Source organism: Neocloeon triangulifer, unplaced genomic scaffold (genome assembly GCF_031216515.1).
Source record: "Neocloeon triangulifer isolate White Clay Creek 2 clone unplaced genomic scaffold, ASM3121651v1 ptg000014l, whole genome shotgun sequence".
Taxonomy (NCBI): domain Eukaryota; kingdom Metazoa; phylum Arthropoda; class Insecta; order Ephemeroptera; family Baetidae; genus Neocloeon; species Neocloeon triangulifer.
Genome location: NW_026775556.1, coordinates 23,552,085 through 23,567,066, shown reverse-complemented (window position 1 = coordinate 23,567,066; position 14,982 = coordinate 23,552,085). Strand labels below are relative to the sequence as shown.

General features: G+C 38.2%; 2 protein-coding genes across 6 annotated transcripts; one reads left to right on the top strand and one right to left on the bottom strand.

The window, feature by feature from the left end:
* Nucleotides 1–317: 317 nt before the first annotated feature.
* LOC132202083 (zinc finger protein 283-like) lies at nt 318–10,967 on the bottom strand. 5 transcript variants are annotated; one of them, XM_059628789.1, is made up of 7 exons: nt 7,548–9,180; nt 6,286–6,638; nt 5,552–5,937; nt 5,076–5,459; nt 4,422–4,830; nt 3,609–3,840; nt 318–1,607 (listed from the first exon to the last, which is right to left on the bottom strand). In XM_059628789.1, the coding sequence occupies exons 1-7, from the start codon at nt 7,549–7,551 to the stop codon at nt 1,558–1,560; spliced, it is 1,818 nt and encodes a 605-aa protein (XP_059484772.1). In that variant the 5' UTR covers nt 7,552–9,180; the 3' UTR covers nt 318–1,557. The 5 variants fall into 5 exon arrangements, with proteins under 5 accessions (XP_059484772.1, XP_059484771.1, XP_059484769.1 ...); XM_059628788.1 differs by lacking the exon at nt 7,548–9,180 and adding an exon at nt 10,589–10,967 and having other exon boundaries at nt 318–3,840; XM_059628786.1 differs by having other exon boundaries at nt 318–3,840; nt 5,552–5,934; nt 7,548–9,183.
* Nucleotides 10,968–11,737: 770 nt separating this feature from the next.
* LOC132202084 (dehydrogenase/reductase SDR family protein 7-like) lies at nt 11,738–14,810 on the top strand. Its single transcript, XM_059628791.1, has 7 exons — nt 11,738–11,990; nt 12,267–12,457; nt 12,841–12,984; nt 13,040–13,259; nt 13,316–13,400; nt 13,454–13,614; nt 14,458–14,810. Exons 2-7 carry the CDS (start codon nt 12,302–12,304, stop codon nt 14,634–14,636), a joined length of 945 nt encoding a protein of 314 aa, XP_059484774.1. The 5' UTR covers nt 11,738–11,990; nt 12,267–12,301; the 3' UTR covers nt 14,637–14,810.
* The last annotated feature ends 172 nt before the right edge of the window (nt 14,811–14,982 follow it).

Below are 14,982 nucleotides of genomic sequence, written 5' to 3'. Positions count from 1 at the left end.
TTTGAAATTTGCACAAGCGGCACGTGCTTGATTGTGATTGATTTTAATTTTATAAAATTTAATTTATTAAACAAATTATAAAAGGTTTAGACACTCTTTTTAGACATCCACGAAGTTAAAATTTAAATTCATGCTTTTTTATTCCAATTTACTACATAATTATATTTGAATCAAAATATCTATTGTAAATTTCTAGCTGGAATGAACATTATAAGAAAAAATAAATAAATTTTGCGAAATTTTGCTTTGTAACAGGTTGAGTTTTTTTATTGATTCGTTCATGTTCCAACATCTCTGAGAATATATACACACACCTGTTAATATGTTCAATAAAAGACATCTCTCTTTATTAGTTTCTCATAATATGTTTCTCACCAAACAGATCCATCTTATAATATTTTGCTCCTTATTCTTGCTAAAAAGATTTTTAAAAATCTTTAAAGCGCAACCAATGATTAAAAAATACAATGTGTATGTATGTCAACTGCAAAACATCAAAGAGTCGAGAGAGGGAGAGAGAAAGAGTTGTTGATGTTAATACAAATTCATTTTTTAATTTTTTTACGTATCTTTTTTCTCCTAGAGATAAAGTACATTTGGCTGCGAAAATCAAAGGCTTCTTCAAGCGCGGAATATCAAAATGCTTTGAAATATAGGATTCTTACACGCCACTAAAGCGGCACACATTTTTACCACCGGATCGTTTTAAAAGAACAATCAAATATATATAATAATTTCCGTGAATGAGACTTGCAACTTTTTAATAGGCAAAGTTTCTCTCTACACAGCATGAAACAAATACACATATTGGCAAACCACAAAGTTAAAAAAAGACTTCAAATTAATGGCACTTTCCAAGGTAAAAAAAATTGACAAAAAAATTTCAGTGACATCAATCGAGATCTCAATTCGCTGTATTATTTTAAGGAACATTTCAGAGAATCGCGTGCACTTTTTCAGCAGCACGCTGACGAGGAGGGAAGAAAACAAAATTTAAAAATGGGAGCTGAAAGCCAGTCGCAAAATAAAAGAGAGTGACAGTTCAATATTTAGTCAAATATTATTTAGTGCTGCAAGTCACCACCACCGTCGATTAACGTAATCGGTTTTGGTTCACATTCAATATTCGTAATCCATATTTAAAAAAATTCCATACTCTTTATGCAGTCTTTATTGCACACAATCGATTTCCCCCAATTCTCCAATCGTATTTATAATTTTAAATAAATTCAGTCGTTTTGCTTTTTGCAACATCCATCAAGGAACAAAATTTATAACAAGTAGACAAGAACGAACACTTTCGTATCATATTTCAAAACAAAAATAGTATTAATAATTTTTTTGCACATTACAAGACATCTTTTGCACAAAACGATACTCATTCTACTACAGTATACAGCGTAATTATTATTGAAATTTCAGCACAGCAAGTAGTTTACGTTTTCAAGAGACTAGGGTTTGATAATTACTGCAACTATGTAACGTACCAGTCATGCAATTTACTTTTTTACCTGCCGTCTAAGAAAGGGGGATACTGATGAATTACGCCTATTTACTTCAATTTCTTGTGTTGGTTGGAATTTTGAACTTGCGCGAGATGGAGAAACCTAAAAAAATTAACTAGCGTTCATTATTGTCCAATTTAATGTACAACTTGGGGCGCCAGGCAATGAAATTATAAATTTCTGCGAGCTATACTAAAATAACAATTTCGCACCGAAACGTTCTAGGAACTAAAAATTGGTAACTCAGGTTTGAGGTGAACAGGGTCGGAATAAAATTAGATTAAAATTCAATAACTCAAAAAGCCTGGACAAACCCCAACTATGTACATTTTGGGTATATATTTTATAAGTTTTATATAAATAAAAAAAATCCAACTCTCAACACTGAATAACCGCGGCAAGAAAATTATCAAACCCAGTCTCAAATGAAATAAATTGGAAGGAAGAGGTGTGAATTTGAAGTGAGAAATTGTTAATTAATTTGTGTGTGTTTTGTGTGTATGTATCTCGTTCCAATCTTTGCCCTGCTTCGTCGATCAACCAACACAATACATTATGCAGCCATTTTTCTTTACTCAGTTATCTCTATTTCGTTTGCTAATATTAATTAATTCCTCTTAAATCAAATCATATTCGCTTAGAGAACTAATTATTGATTACTCTCTATAGGTTGGTTACTTACTCAAAGTAATAATTCTTTTTTTAATAATAATTCATCCACTTTAAGTTAGTTTACACATTAACAACATCAGCAGACTCTAGACGAGTGTTAAAAACTTGAGGAATCAACCAACGCCGGCGGCAGGCCAACTTTTAGCATGAGCCTGCAGCCGAGTGTGAGTGTGTGTGAATAAGTGTGTGTGTTTCTTTCTTTGTCAGTGATCAAACTACAAGTGTAATAAATTCATTCAAATGTACATTTCTTTCTATACACATTCAATTATTCTGATTGGACATATTAAGATCTTCTTTTCACCGTAACATTCTCAGGAATGTTCTGTCGCGAGCTCAAAGGGAAGATTATTATTTTTTCCAAATGAAATCGGGGAAGAAATTTCAAAAGCCGCAGCAAAACAAAGTTAAAAACGACCAGGGCTGTGGAAGATCGCGTATTAATATGCATTTCCTTTGTATTCCACTGCGCTTCATACTAAGATTACATTCAGGCACTAGATTTCAAGATTCGTATCAGCGTTATCACATTTCGAGCTACCAGACTTCCGGGTTTCGAAGATTCCAATTTTACATTTATCACAAGCGATGAAAAGCAGCGCACGAATCAGAACATGCCCGAGAGTGAAACTTTTAATATTTTGAGCTCGTAATATTCAATTAACGAAAACTAACCTTACAAATCATGACGACGATTCAAAACAAAGAAGTAGTAGAGAGTTTTTAACGGGAGAGATTAAAGTAATTTGACTTTTTAAGGTAATGCAGATAGCTTTACAAAATCATAAATTTTAATGGAAATGCAAAACTTGTCAACAATTCGATTGTTTTGGATTATTTTAAAAATTTCCAATATTTCCGAAAACTGATTCGTTTTAATTTCAGATATTGAGATGCACAAAAAATTTGTATTATATTACATCAGAGATTCTAATTTTCAAAGATTTTAGAACATAATAGTTTTAGGAAAGTCAAATTATCATCCTCAAGGAACGGGAAACAGAAATTTTGAATCGCCCTCAAGAATGACCCAATTTAGCCGCATTACTTATTAAAACAGTATCAGGGTGTGTTGGGTGGTGTATGTGTGAGTGAGAAAGTTTTAAGTGTTTGTTGTGTTTTTCCTTTTTGTGAGAAAATTAAGGGGTGGTGTCGCTACGGTTGCGCTCTAGTGAGGGTGGTGTTCCTTATTGCTAGCGACGATGGCGGCCGAGGTGCCGCTGAGAATGTTACCGACGGCGTCGTTGACGGCGGCCTGCACCCCTCCGCCGGCCATGACGCCAGCGGCCGCGACGGCGGCCGCCGCCACAACGGCCGCGTTGTTGTTGACCGAGGCGGTGTCTCGGACCGCGTGCAAGCGCATGTGGTTGTTGTAGCCGGGCGTGGAGCGGAACAGCTTGCCGCACCGGCCGCACGTGCGGTGGTTCTCACCTGTGTGCCGGCCCTTGACGTGGTAGTCGAGGGCGGCCCGCTGCGGGAATCGCGCGCCGCACTCGCCGCACTCAAAAGGCCGTTCGCCCGTGTGCAGCCGTGTGTGGTTCTCCAGGCCTAGCTTGCTCTTGAACGTCTTGCAGCACAAACGGCACAGCAGTGGCCGCCCGCCAGGGTGGTGGTCCACGTGGTCTGTAAGCGACGGTCCGTCAGGAAAACGTAGGCCACACATCTGAAATTGGAAGAGGAACCTTTTATTTTGCATCTCAATTCATAATTATCAATGAAAAATATATTAAAAAATAAATAGTTTTGTGTTCAAGAAGAAATTTAAGGCAAATATTTTCCAATGAATAATAAAGGAAAAGGGTAAAATGTAAGAAGTTGAATTGAAAATTTAATCATAAAACTGTTGCATATTATTATTGCTCTCCCTAATTCCTTCCCCCGGCAACTCAACGCCTGCGGAAAATAAGAGTTATGCAACCAGCTCGTCACGTTTGTGGAGCAGAATGCCTATGCCAGAAAAAAATCCTTATTGAGGGCTGGTTAAGGCTATCAATCTTACAATAAAATATATGAACTGTACAATGTTGAATCAAACAAAACATTAAATCATCTAATAATTAATTTATTAAAACGCCAGCTTCAAAATTGATGAAATTCCATGGTGAGTTCTGAGTGAAGTTAAACTTAAAAATTTTGATAAAATCATTGAAATGTTCTTATAAAATAATTTTTTAATATTAATATGAAATGGAAATTAATACGTCATAGAGAAGCTCCTATGTCAATAATTTAATTAATTCATACCTTGCACTCGTAGCCGCCAGGACCACCAGGTCTCCTGATGCCACCCCCTTGCCTGCGGAGCGGTGGGTGATGGCTGCCGTCATGATTGTGCATGCCAACGTGCTCCAGGTGTTGGGTGTCGCCGGCCTCACAGAATCTGCATGGCCCTGGAGGATGGCCAGCGCCATTCAGATGGGCCACCGCTGCGTGACACTCTCGGGCAGCGGCCGTGGTGAACGCCTTTTCACAGATGGTGCAGGTGTGCGGCGTCTCGCCCAGGGCGTGGATCCTTCTGTGCTCTCGAAGACGATCTCGTTGTCGAAATTGTGTCTGGCACAAGTCGCACTGGTAAAGTTTGCCACCTCCATGAGCGGCGGTCACATTGGGGCCACCATTGCAGTTTGCCGAGGCTGACGAGCCAGGGATGAACCTGAAAAGCATTAATTTATATAGTAATTAAAAAGAAATTCTACTAATATTTTACAAAAAAAATCAAAGAAAAATTATTTAAAAATTGTTTTTTTAATATGGTCAAAAAATACAATGTATTCGGAAGTTTTTTCAAATATTTATAAATAAATTTGAACAGAAACATATCTTTGAATGAAGAAACTAAAAGAGAAATGAGCTATGTATCCTTTGGAAATTTGTATAATTTTGCCAGACTTTTCGTACCAGAAGCCAGATGGGTGCATTCCAGTGCCAGCCTCCTGTTTGACCATTTCAGGCCTCATCATGTGACTGCTGCTGAACCAGGCGCCCATCATCTTCGACAGGTTGTCCTGCCTTGTGTTTTCGCTGTCAGGTTTCAAGAGGCCGTGACCGAACCAGACACAACCACTCTTGACTGCGTCCTCTTGCCTCTTGTCCATTGTATCGTCCTGCTCCACTTTGATGTCGGTGTGATGGAACCAGCCGTTGGTCTGTTTGTGTAGGTCGCGCGGCTCTGTAGGTTTCGTTTGGCCCAGGAACCACGGACCTTCGTCGTCTTTGTTAGGACTGGACTGATCTTTGTTGTGCTCTGGAGTGTTGACATTTATTTTGTGCTGGCCCAAATACCTGAAATTGGTTTAAAAGAGATTTGATTACATTTATATGGTAAAAATAAATATTTTTATATTGTTTAATAAATTTTCAAAAAAATTAATCACATTGATGCTGACCATGGGCCCGAGTTGTGCTCCGAAGTTTTATTGTTGCTCTCGTGGTGCAACTTGTTTGGTGTTTCCTTGTTGCCCAGAAACCAGGACATGTTTGGGTGGTGGTGCTGGGCTGAGGGGATGTTGAGCTCTGGTGGCTTCATCATCGACGACATCGACTCCTTGGCTTTTTGAGCGAGGAACCAGGGTGCCATCATGGAGGTGGCTGGAGGGGGCAGTGGCTCGTGAGAACTGGCAGGGGGTGCCGAATTGTGGTTCGGCGGCTCTGGTGTTGTGTCCACGGGTTCGTTGGTTGTGGTGCCGCTGTCTTCGTCTTCCTCGGAATCGTCAGCGGTCGAGTCATTGGTGGAAACCACATTCACATTTGTGGAGTCCTCCTGGGCAAAATTAGTTAATTAAAAACTTGCAAATTTCAACCAAAAACAACACAAGCATCAGTTTTAATAAAATTAGAAAAATAATAATAATAATAATTAAGAACAAGTTCTGAAGAATGGAAAAAAAAATTCCTCAATATTTATTTTTAAATTGAACTGTAACCTACAAAATAATTAAAATATTAAACAAATTATTTAATTTGCATTAATATAGTTGAAAGGATTAAAAAATTCTCTCAGTATGACCAAATTTAAATTAAAATCACCATAAATATTTCACATTCAAACTTTTGTAGTTTTGTAATGAAATGGAAATAAGATTTGAACAATTGGATACTTATTTTGTACCTGAGATTCAGGTTGGAACCAGACAGACGTGTTGCCATTGGCCTTGGTGTCCCTCAGATCCTTGGGCGGCTGTTGCTGCTGCTGCGGAAACCAAGGCGGCGACTGTGGACTGGCGGCGCTCTTGGCCGAGTCGGACACCGAGGTGCTGTCGGGAGGCTTCTCGCGCATTTTGGTCTGGTCTTGGAACCACATTCCGGCCGACGGAGGCACCAGCGAGGGCAGTTTGAGCGGGGAGGTGCCGTTCGAGCCAGAACTCGAAATCATCTCGTTCGAGGGGTTGTGCTGGAGGTGGCTGTTTTCGTTCACTCTTCGCGCGCACAAAATCTGCAGGTCCATTTCACTCACACGGTCTCCTGATAACAAAAAAAAAATAAAACATGTGAATATGAATTTTCAATTAAAATGTTACCGTGGTGAAATGCACATTATATATAAGTTATTTTAAAATAAAACTTTTTCCTGCGAAAAACTTGATTTTTTTATCAGTAACAGACGGCTTTGCAATGAGTAATGATAAAAAAAATGCACGTTGACTGGACTGGGTGATAATTAGTGTAGGTAATGTTGTGACCCACCAGTGGCAACTGCAGAAAATAAATATGGAAGCCCAAAGGTAAGTCAAGGAAATTTGACACAATATTCATAAGAAAGAAAATGTATTCGGAATTAAATTTTCTCACAATAAATCAAATTATTAAATTTTGGATTCAATCTAGCAGAGCATTTATTTCATTTATTTGATAAAATAAAAAGCTTAATTATTTTAACTTAATAAATAAATAGCCAAATTTGTGGCAAATTAAATTTCAATAAAAAAGTGAACATTTTTTTCAAATAGAGGATTATTTTCAGAACGTTTTATATTGCATTAAAACTTGAATGAAATCAGTTACAATTATAATTCATGCTTGGATTGCTTGATATTAAATAATTCTTTAATTTGGAAAAGAAAAATGAAATAATTTAAAAATGAAGAGAAAAACGTAGAAAGAGTTGCAAAACGATTCGGTCAAAATTTTCAAGCAAATTATTAAATATAAATTTTACTACGATTTCCTAATTAATTGTTTCTGCTTTCAACAAATTAAAACATGACAAAGACCATTTTCTTACTGAGAAAAATAAAAATTGCTTCCGAATCACAAGTTTTCCCCTCTTTTTTTCCATCATTTTTTTTTACATCTTCACTGAATTTTTAAATTATACATTTTCACTTTTTATAAAAAAAAATGAAAATTAAATTTTTTACTCATTTTTCTTACTCATCTTTGATTAAAATAAACAGACCCAGCCACGCATGAGCAGGAGACGTGGTGGGGGAGAGCGAGTTTTGCTGGCGCTGCTGTTGCTTTCCCAGTGACGTAACTGGGGAAGGAAAACCCATGCCGCTCCCAGCTGCTCCCATCTAAATGCATTGTTTTGCACTCTTTGCCGCGTTTTTCGGTCAAATATTGTCGATTCAAGGCGGTTTTGAACATAATCTGCAGGTGTCAGACTAGTTCGGAACCTAGGGAAGCTTTGGCAACGAAGAAAAAGCATCTCAAATCAGCTGGAAGCACGAAAAGCCACGAAAATACGGCCAATATCTCCGTGACGGCGAAGTTGCGGCTCAAAAAAGCAGCGGAAAACTCGGATTTTTTACGTTTTGTGAGTCGATATGTGCTTCAGTGCCGGGATGTCAACAAATTAAGTCGTTTCTGATCATATTTGTGCATGTCCGATTGTTTTTTGTGAGAGAAAAGCGGAAACGAGTTTAGCAACCGGACAAGTTGTCCCACGGAATTAACCAATATCTCGCTCTGATTCAATGTTTTAGAATTTTGGCGATTGAAAAGTTTATATTTTTAGAATAATTAAAGCATGAGGAAAATCGCTGTGTTATTTATTTTTTAATCCGAGCAGCCGTTGTCTCGCTATGAGCATAATTACGCGGCGGCCACTGCTTTGTTGCTTCGCTCGGCTCTCTCTCGCTCGAGTCGCCCGACTGCTGCACTCGCGGGTGGAGAGCGGCGCGCTCGATTAATTAGACGTTTGCGCGAATTTTTTATTTTATTAGTAAGCGTAGAGATAAATCGTTCAAATTTTCAGCATTGGTAGCAAACTAACTGAATTAATTTTTTATTTTTTATTCTTAAAAAAATATTTATCTGGAGCAAAGTCATTAATGTTTCCGCGAGAATTTTGTTCTTTTAATTTTTAAATTAGACAAAAAATTTTAAAAGTACAAACCCTAACAGAAAATTGTAGCTAATTAAATTCTCTACAATTTACTTTGCATTCGTTTTGTTGTCAAAATTTTTTTAATTTACCAACGGGATGACCAAAGTCAAAACATTACTTTTTCTCATTGAAATAAATTTTTTAGATTTTTTCTGAGATAGCCAATCGATTGGAAATTTAATTTTGATTTAAGAACCAAAATTTCATCACAATATGTTGAGCCGTTTAGAAATAAGAGCGTCTGAACTAAAACCTGCTAATCAGCCTCGACGGCAGTTTTAGGGGGCATCAGTTAGTACTTTGTGATTTCTAAACGGCTCAACATATTGTGATGAAATTTTGGTTCTTAAATCAAAATTAAATTTCCAATCGATTGGCTATCTCAGAAAAAATCTAAAAAATTTATTTCAATGAGAAAAAGTAATGTTTTGACTTTGGTCATCCCGTTGGTAAATTAAAAAAATTTTGACAACAAAACGAATGCAAAGTAAATTGTAGAGAATTTAATTAGCTACAATTTTCTGTTAGGGTTTGTACTTTTAAAATTTTTTGTCTAATTTAAAAATTAAAAGAACAAAATTCTCGCGGAAACATTAATGACTTTGCTCCAGATAAATATTTTTTTAAGAATAAAAAATAAAAAATTAATTCAGTTAGTTTGCTACCAATGCTGAAAATTTGAACGATTTATCTCTACGCTTACTAATAAAATAAAAAATTCGCGCAAACGTCTAATTAATCGAGCGCGCCGCTCTCCACCCGCGAGTGCAGCAGTCGGGCGACTCGAGCGAGAGAGAGCCGAGCGAAGCAACAAAGCAGTGGCCGCCGCGTAATTATGCTCATAGCGAGACAACGGCTGCTCGGATTAAAAAATAAATAACACAGCGATTTTCCTCATGCTTTAATTATTCTAAAAATATAAACTTTTCAATCGCCAAAATTCTAAAACATTGAATCAGAGCGAGATATTGGTTAATTCCGTGGGACAACTTGTCCGGTTGCTAAACTCGTTTCCGCTTTTCTCTCACAAAAAACAATCGGACATGCACAAATATGATCAGAAACGACTTAATTTGTTGACATCCCGGCACTGAAGCACATATCGACTCACAAAACGTAAAAAATCCGAGTTTTCCGCTGCTTTTTTGAGCCGCAACTTCGCCGTCACGGAGATATTGGCCGTATTTTCGTGGCTTTTCGTGCTTCCAGCTGATTTGAGATGCTTTTTCTTCGTTGCCAAAGCTTCCCTAGGTTCCGAACTAGTCTGACACCTGCAGATTATGTTCAAAACCGCCTTGAATCGACAATATTTGACCGGAAAACGCGGCAAAGAGTGCAAAACAATGCATTTAGATGGGAGCAGCTGGGAGCGGCATGGGTTTTCCTTCCCCAGTTACGTCACTCGTGAAGCTTCGCGGCAGTGCCGCGCAAAGTCGCTCTGCGCGCCTACCACGAGGCCTTTGTGGCTGGGGCTGAAAATAAAATGTTTTATTTTTATTTTCCAGCAATTCAAATTAAATTTTGCACTCGTTCTAGAACTTTTTTTAATAAATAAGTAAGTTTTTTGCAAATTAAAAATTTCTTTGCATGTAATCGGAGAACGAAGATACATAAATGCATGAGAGAGTAATGCACATGGCATTATATAAACTAATGGTATATTTTGTAGCATAAATTAATACTTTAGCCTCTCTCGTGGAGCATCGCAGCAGACTGGGCGTGCGAATTAAGTTACATAAAGCGGCGGCTGTGCGGTGGCGGCGGCGGCAGACGAACGATATAATAAGTATGTATGTATGTAATGAAAGCATGCATTCGGCCTTGAAGAATGCCGAGAGGAAAAACGGCCGGAGACCGCGGCGGGGCCAGTGCCGAATCGGGCAAGGGCCTCCGGGGGCGGCGGAGGCGGCGGCCGTCCGCGTCCCGAGCGATTCTCCATATCGATTGGTTTGCAAAGTCTCGCGACGAGATGCCGTGTCTGGCCGCCGCCGCCGCCGGAGTCGCGGGACGGCCGCGCACAGAGTCGCGTACGAAGACGTTCGGGGGCGGTCTCGGGGGCGGCCGTGACGTCTTTGGTGCTTACCTGCGTCTCGGAGCCGGGCGGTGCGGCGGCCGATCACTCTTTCCGCCGCGCTAATTGCGAATTATCGGCCAAAATAGATGCACAAAAAATACACATTAGTCCTTTTATAGTTCTACTGACAGTCGTGATGAGCGCTCTCGCTCTTCACTCGCGATATTCAGCTTTTTTTTAAAATAATTTCGGCGCGTGCTATCGCTTTTTTTCTCCGCCCCGAACGCCGCCTCCGCGGAGGCCGTCGGCCCCCGGACTCCGTCAGGCCGACGGCCGGTCTCCCCGACTCCGGAAAGCACCCGTCGGCGACGCGTGACGCGTTTTCCTTGGCGAATAAATCGGCATTCTTTCGGCGCGATTCGCAAAACTTTTTTACGAATTTTTTACGGCTGGCAGTTCGTTTGTCTGCCGCGGCGCGGCGCCCTTCGCCGTCTCGATCGCCTCTCCAGCCAATGTCTCCAGCCGAGTCCGGCAAGAGCTAACGTGTTGCTCCGCGTTTTAAATCGATTAAAAAAGTTTATATAAAAATGATTGGCTCCTCCCTCGGCCCTTGCAAGGCTGCTTTGCGTGCAAAGATTTTCGCTGATCGATTTGCAGAAACTACTGTGTGACACTAAGTCTTTCAAAAGCTATATTAAATAATTGGAATAATTGACTTGATTAAATTAAAAAAAAAAATCATATACGAACGTAAAAGAAGCAAGAATTTAGTTGTACGTATTTATAGAAATTTATATTGTATGAAAATTTTATAGGAATCCTTATTATATATGACAATTTGATAATGAATATATTTATTTTTAAATATTTTTTTTATGTCCTTAGTTCAATTGTTTTCTTTGCTATCTTTTGAAATTTGATTCAGTGTTATTAACATAGATCTTTATTTCGAAATTATTTTTGCAAAATTTTCCTTTAATTTCTATATGTTAGAAAATTAAAAAAAAAAAATAAACATTTTTTTTCTATATTTTAATTTGTTTTATTAAAACTGTTTTTTCGTTATATGCAGGAAAATATAAATTTTTCTTATTATTTCTAATTATTTCATAAATCAGTTTAACACGGAAATTTATAAAAATTCCCAAAAAATATTTTTCGCAAAATATTTTGTGAGACCTTTTTTTGCAAATTTTAGTTCTTCGGAGCGCCACCAGAGGTCTCCCGCCGCTCGTCCGTCTGGTTTAGGTTGATCGACCTTGAAAAACAGCTTGCCCAGAGCTACTACTATTTTATATTTTTCTCTTCAATGTTGTGGTTTTCTCTAAACTAGAGCGGGCCGGTGGGCTTTTAAATGTACCTGGCGCTTTCTCTTAATCTTCAAAATTTCTCCACTATCGCCGCTATCGGTCCTCGAACTTCTCATCTTTAATTCTTCCACACATCGTGCCAGCATTTTTCATTCGGAGAGGTTGTTAATTTGATCGAATTTGTATTGTATATTTTATTTTTGCACTGTCACGTACGCTGTCAAAAGATTAAAGTGTAATCAATCTCAATTATTTTGATGATCATAGCGGCCTCAGGGTCAATCGAACAATTTATGGTTTGACCCAAAATCATTTCAAAATTGCGTTGAAATTATTCTTTTCGTCGTGGCACGTACGCATTTTTGGATTGATATTTTTTATTGTGCAAGGTTTAGAGTTGTATTTTTTCTAATAAATTTTTTTATTTCATTTTTTAGTCTCTGAAGATCTTTTCATCACCTTTTGAAGCAAAATGACGTTTCGAGCGAGGTCGGAACTGGTTCAGCTGTGGGGCGGCTGGAAGTCGATATTCAGCTCTTTGGCTTCGATCACGGCAGTCGGCTGGATAATCAACAAATTTCTGCAAATGCGCCAAAAAACCCAATGCATCAGGCAACTACAGAATAAGGTTGTTCGCGAGCTCGCGTCAAGCACAAAATTAAAATTGATAATATCATTAAAAAATTCTCTTAGTAAATTAATTAACTTTAAACTTCTTGAACTGAAAATTAATTCTTCCTTACTTTTCTTAAAACAAAAAAATTGCCTTAAATCATAAAAATAAACAATAAACGGAGTCATAAAAGAACCTGCCCCATCTCGGAAAGAGAATAAGCCAAATTAGAAAATTATTCAAAAAACTTATCATGTTTATATTAAGTTTTTTAATTTATTGTATTTTATCAAGTTTATCACATACAGCTTTGAAGGAAAATTATCTCTTGAAAAATTTAATGATTATAATTCCTGAGGAAAATAAGATTTTCTAAAATTCGTTTTTTTTTTTTGCAGGTTGTTCTTATAACTGGAGCCAGTTCAGGAATAGGAGAGGCCCTGGCCCATGCATTCTACCGAGCAGGCTGTCAGGTCGTTTTGGCAGCCCGGAGGGAGGATGAGTTGCAAAGGGTTCGCGAAGACCTCATCCACAGCCATGAGGTACTTCTAAAAGATTTTTGTCCTTTAGAAAATTTACTTAGCAATTATTTTCCAGACTGGCCCAACACATTTGCCTGTGATTCTTCCCCTTGACGTTTCGGAATTGAACGAAATTCCTTCAAAAATGGAGTCGTTGCTAGCCATCCACAAAAAGGTGGACATTTTACTTAGTTGTGCCGGCATTGGCAGCAGGAGCAGTGTGATGGACTGCTCGGTTGACATCGACATCCGGGTGATGCTGATAAACTACTTCGGACACGTTGCTTTGACCAAAGGCAATTATTTTCAATTTTGTTTTAGCTTGAAAAATTATTTAAAATTTTTATTTCAGCACTTCTTCCTCACATGATCAAAGAACAAAGTGGGCACATTGTTGCTGTGAGCAGCATTCAAGGAAGAATCGCTCTTCCGAACAGGTAATTACTAAAAAATTTCTTTTAAATTTAAACTTAAATTGATTCAAAAACAGGGCGGCTTACTCTGCATCAAAACACGCAATGCAAGCTTTCAGCGATTCTCTAAGGGCAGAGGTTTCCGACAAAGGCATCAAAGTCACTGTAGTCAGCCCAGGCTACGTTAAAACAAATATTTCAATGAACGCTCTCAACGCCCAGGGACAAGCTTGCCAAGGTATAATTATAACAATGATAATTTTAAAAGGTACCGTTTCAATGGTGTCAATTATTATGAAACTACAAATTTACGTACCACAATTTTGTCAGGGATTTTTTTACAGAAATTTTAAATGGAAATTTCAAAACATGGCACCTCAAATTACTCTAATTTAAATTGTTATATTTTCCATAATATTAAATTCGTTTAGCTTTTTTTATTTCTATAAAAAAATGTGCTATAAATCAAGGTCCGCGCATCAGCAACAATGAAAAAATATTTGATTGTTGTTTGAGCTCTCTGATTGGGTACAAGTAAAGTTGTACCCAATCAGAGAGCTCGACAACAATTGAAATTTTCTGACGAGCGGACCTTGCTATAAATGGTTCATATTTACAAGAATTTTCAGAGTAAAAACCAGGGACTAAAATGGTTGCAGAGAAAGCTCAGAGCAATTTTTAGTTATATCTGGCTATATCAATGCCAATTGTGTTGCCTGGTCAAGTTAGTGAAAATTGGCCTGGTACATTAATTTATTTAATCCAAGTTTGCTAAACGAAAAAAAAAATAATAATAAAATTACAAGGGCTCATGGTTTTCTCCTGGGAATGTGTCTTTACTCTTACATATAATGAGAAAAGTTTGCAAATAAAGTGCATTGTCTGTGAGGCATTCGAAGTGCGCTCGAGTGGAAATGTCAGCACGCTTTGACATATTCCTCGGGCGCACCGTAATAAAATATTCACGTGTCTTCGCCACAATGGATGGTAAATAGACGCGTGGCATTCGCCCGTCTCCTGGGGACACCGCCAAAGGATTTGTGTGCTCAGTCTCACTATATGCATTTACTTTGTGTTACAGTGATGGATGAAAATATTGCCAAGGGCATGTCAAGCGAGTACGTCGCTGACAGGATATTAGAAGCAGTGGCGCTCGGCACCAAAGAAGTTGAAATTGCGCCGCTGCTGCACCGACTCGCCATCGTCCTGCGCGTCCTGGCGCCCGATCTGTTTGCCTACATCATGAAGAAGAGGGCCTGATAGTCAAATTTATATACTTTAAATCAAAAAAGGACCATGTAATTAATTAGCTAAGTCATATTGTGCACCCGAAAGGTGTTAAAACGTCAAACTTGATCTACATTTATTTGTTTAATCAAAATTTATTTGAAATAGAACATATTTTGTTCTCTAAAAATAGCAAAAATCGAATATTTAATTTATTTGCATTCCTTCGTAATTAAATCAAGGCCGTACAACGCTGGTACGTTTTCGAAAGTAATCATTCAAATCGAGCGTGAGTAAAAAATCCTAACACCCGCGTAATAGGATTGGTATGGACTAACAAAGCGTATAGTTTATTAAAGGCAGAGTAGTAGGGCGCCTT